The sequence below is a fragment of the Lolium rigidum genome, chromosome 1 (genome assembly GCF_022539505.1).
Source record: "Lolium rigidum isolate FL_2022 chromosome 1, APGP_CSIRO_Lrig_0.1, whole genome shotgun sequence".
NCBI lineage: Eukaryota > Viridiplantae > Streptophyta > Magnoliopsida > Poales > Poaceae > Lolium > Lolium rigidum.
In genome coordinates this window covers 250725590-250728519 of record NC_061508.1, presented here as the reverse complement: position 1 = coordinate 250728519, position 2930 = coordinate 250725590, and the positions used below count along the sequence as shown (strand labels likewise).

The 2930-nt window shown below is 56.7% G+C and overlaps 1 protein-coding gene across 1 annotated transcript; it reads right to left on the bottom strand.

Annotated features, from left to right (window-relative positions):
• Window positions 1-1057: 1057 nt before the first annotated feature.
• Window positions 1058-2337, bottom strand: LOC124692611 (ethylene-responsive transcription factor 1-like). The gene has a single exon (XM_047226018.1). The coding sequence runs from the start codon at window positions 2180-2182 to the stop codon at window positions 1238-1240; it is 945 nt and encodes a 314-aa protein (XP_047081974.1). The 5' UTR covers window positions 2183-2337; the 3' UTR covers window positions 1058-1237.
• Between the last annotated feature and the right edge of the window lie 593 nt (window positions 2338-2930).

Sequence of the window (2930 nt, the reverse complement as noted above, 5' to 3'; positions counted from 1 at the left end):
ATGTCGCCCGCCCGCACTAGGATGACAACATTCTTGTTTGTTTGCGGCAGCGTCGTCCTCATGGCTGATACTTTTTGATCTGAGAATTTCTCCCTTGAATAAGTGCGGTGCATCTTCCGGTCCATGGCGTAGTGCATGTGGCCTGCAGAGTCGGCAAGCGTACCGTGTGTTGGATCTTATCCTTGTTCGTCTCCGGAATCTGTGGTACACAATCTTTGTTACCATTTTCGAAGTTATAACTTCACATGCCAGAGCAAATGCACCGGAATCTGTTGTGTCATACGTGAGACCGCGAAATAACCTTACCAAACAAAACAGGTGTTCATCTCAGATAAATCAAAAAACACCATATTCACAGGAAAAATACATTTTCTTGAAATAACTTGTAATCTTCAGCAGACCCGACCTAAAGGGACCGTGGCTATCCGTTTTGATCTGCACGGTTAAGAGGGAGGAAAAATCAAGCTCAACGGTTCGACGTGAACGGATCAGCACCTTCGGGGCGACCCATTCCAAGTGTACTTTTTGGCTGAAAATGCATCTGTGTAGATAGCAATCGCGCGCGCGTCCTCCTCTTCTTGTCCCAATGCCCATCCGCCAAATCGCGTCCTCTTTGCGCCTCAACCCTACCACAATGCTGCCGCTTGCCCTACCCCTCGCCATTTCCGGTTTGGGCCGCAGCTCGCCGGAGGTTAGTCCCGCTGCCGGCGTCCTTACCCACACTCGCTGGACCTCCCAGTATGCTGCTTGCCGCGTCGAACCCGCCACCACCAGCAATGCCCATGACGTGTTCAACCATTTGCGCGATCGAGTTTGAGGTACAAACCTGGGGACCTCTTCGGCCATTTGCGTCGGCATAGACATTGGCTAGTGGCGTATATATAACTATTGTATCTTGTTGTATGTTGATGGAGCTCAGTAAATCGATCGAGTTTTGTACAAAAACGTCAGCAACACATGGTGCGGTATAGTCGAGCTGATCACGGGAAGGCAACAATCCGCAGAGAAAGAATTGTTCTTGGATCATTTCAGAAACACGCAGAAACCGAAGTCGATGTTTTGCATGGCAAAATATTTCATAACGAGGTCAATTCTTACACAGCTCTCAATCTCTCATCACCTCCTTCCAAGAAGCGACGACAAGCCAAGGGAGATCACACGGATTTCACGAGACTACACTAATGATCTACAGTATTTACATCACCACACGACATGGACGGATGCGACGGAAGGAGGCCTAGAAGGAGTAGCTGCACCCGTCGAGCAGGCAGGTGTCGTCGAAGCTCCAGAGGCCCAATGCCGGGTCGTCGCTCTGCACGGCGTCGGCGCTGAAGAGGCTGTCGAGGGAGTCGTAGGCTGCGGCGCAGTTGAAGAAGGGGAACTGGTCGGAGAAGAGGAGAGCGTCGAAGAGCGCGTCGGTGTCATGCGGCTCCGTCCTTGTCCGCTTCGTGGGCTGCTCGATCTCGAGCTCTGGGACGGGGATGGTGGGGTGCGCCGTGGCGTCGTCGAAGGCGGACATGCCCTGCCACGAGAAGTCCGGCAGGGCGTCGCGGGACTGGGAGCTCTCGGTGGCCTCGGCTTCGTGCTTGACGACGGACGACGCGTGCGCGGCGGTGTTCTTTTCCTCCTCCTCGTCGACGAGGATCACGACCGGTGTTGTCGCTGCCCTGGCAGCGGGAGCCGCTTCGGCGCGGGCGCGCTTGCGGCTGCTGGGAGCAGCGGGTGTCGCGGAGGGGAAGTTGAGGCTGGCGCCGGCGCCGCGGATGGCGCGCGCGGCGTGGTCGTAGGCGAGGGCGGCGGCCTCGGCGGAGGGGAAGGTGCCGAGCCAGACGCGGACGCCCTTGACGGGGTCGCGGATCTCGGCGGCCCACTTGCCCCAGGGGCGGCGCCGCACGCCCCTGTACTGCGCCGGCTTCCTTTGGCGGACGGGGCCGGACGGCTTCTTGTTGCTGTTGGGGGAGGAGGCGCGGAACGCGAACGGCGTGCTGTCGACCACCTCCTCCTCATCCTGTACCACCATCACGTCCTGCTCCTCCTCGGAGTCCTCGTCGAACTTCCGGAACGCCGCCTCGAAGTCGTCGGCCCTCCGCTGCTGCTTGCGCTGGGGCCAGAGGTGGCCCGCCGTGACGCGCCGCGCCGGCGCGGTCGGGATGAGCTCGGCCAAGATCGCGCCGCCGCACATCTTGCCTTTTCTTTCTCTTCTGATGCTCTACTCCTCTTCTTTGCTTTGCTACTTTGTTGCTTTGGTTCTTTGCGTTTGTGGTTGGGAAGTCCTTGGTGGAGGCGCTCTTAAGTAGAAGGATTGTGGATCATGTCGGGCTCCAAAATTCGCGGGAAGGATGAGGATGAGATAGGGCCGCGTCGCGTCCTTGTCCGCGGAGACAGCTTGGCTCAACTCAGACGCGGAGAGGTGCACTGCATGTAGTACCGTCTTCCTCCGCCCTTCCGTTCAAGCCAGGCAGACGCCAAGCCAGCCCGGTTTTGAGCTTCCGGATCCTTCGCGAAGATCGATCCTGCCGCGATCAACGGTGCACACTAAAGCAAGCACCACACCACAGGCCACAGAGATGGCGTCTGCGTTCCCTCGCGAGGCCGGAATACCGAAACCTCCTCCGGGCTCCGGCGCCCCCAAGTTTGTGGGAAACGCTGTATTCTCAAGTGGCTGCTCAAGTGGGCTCTTTCATTTAGTTTTAGCACGAGCTTCTGAGTTTTCTACCGAGTACTTTACTTCTCTTGATAAGACCCAAGTACCTAAAAGGCAATGTATGATTAATTTATTTTGAACGGGGAAGGGCCAAGCTGCCCTCAAAGCTAGCTTCATTGATAGAGGCGGGACAAAGTTATAAGAAGGACCCAAATAGAAAACGAAATTACATTATAACCTGGTCAGTTCCTCCTGCACGGACGTCATTGCCGGTCTTGAAGCAGCG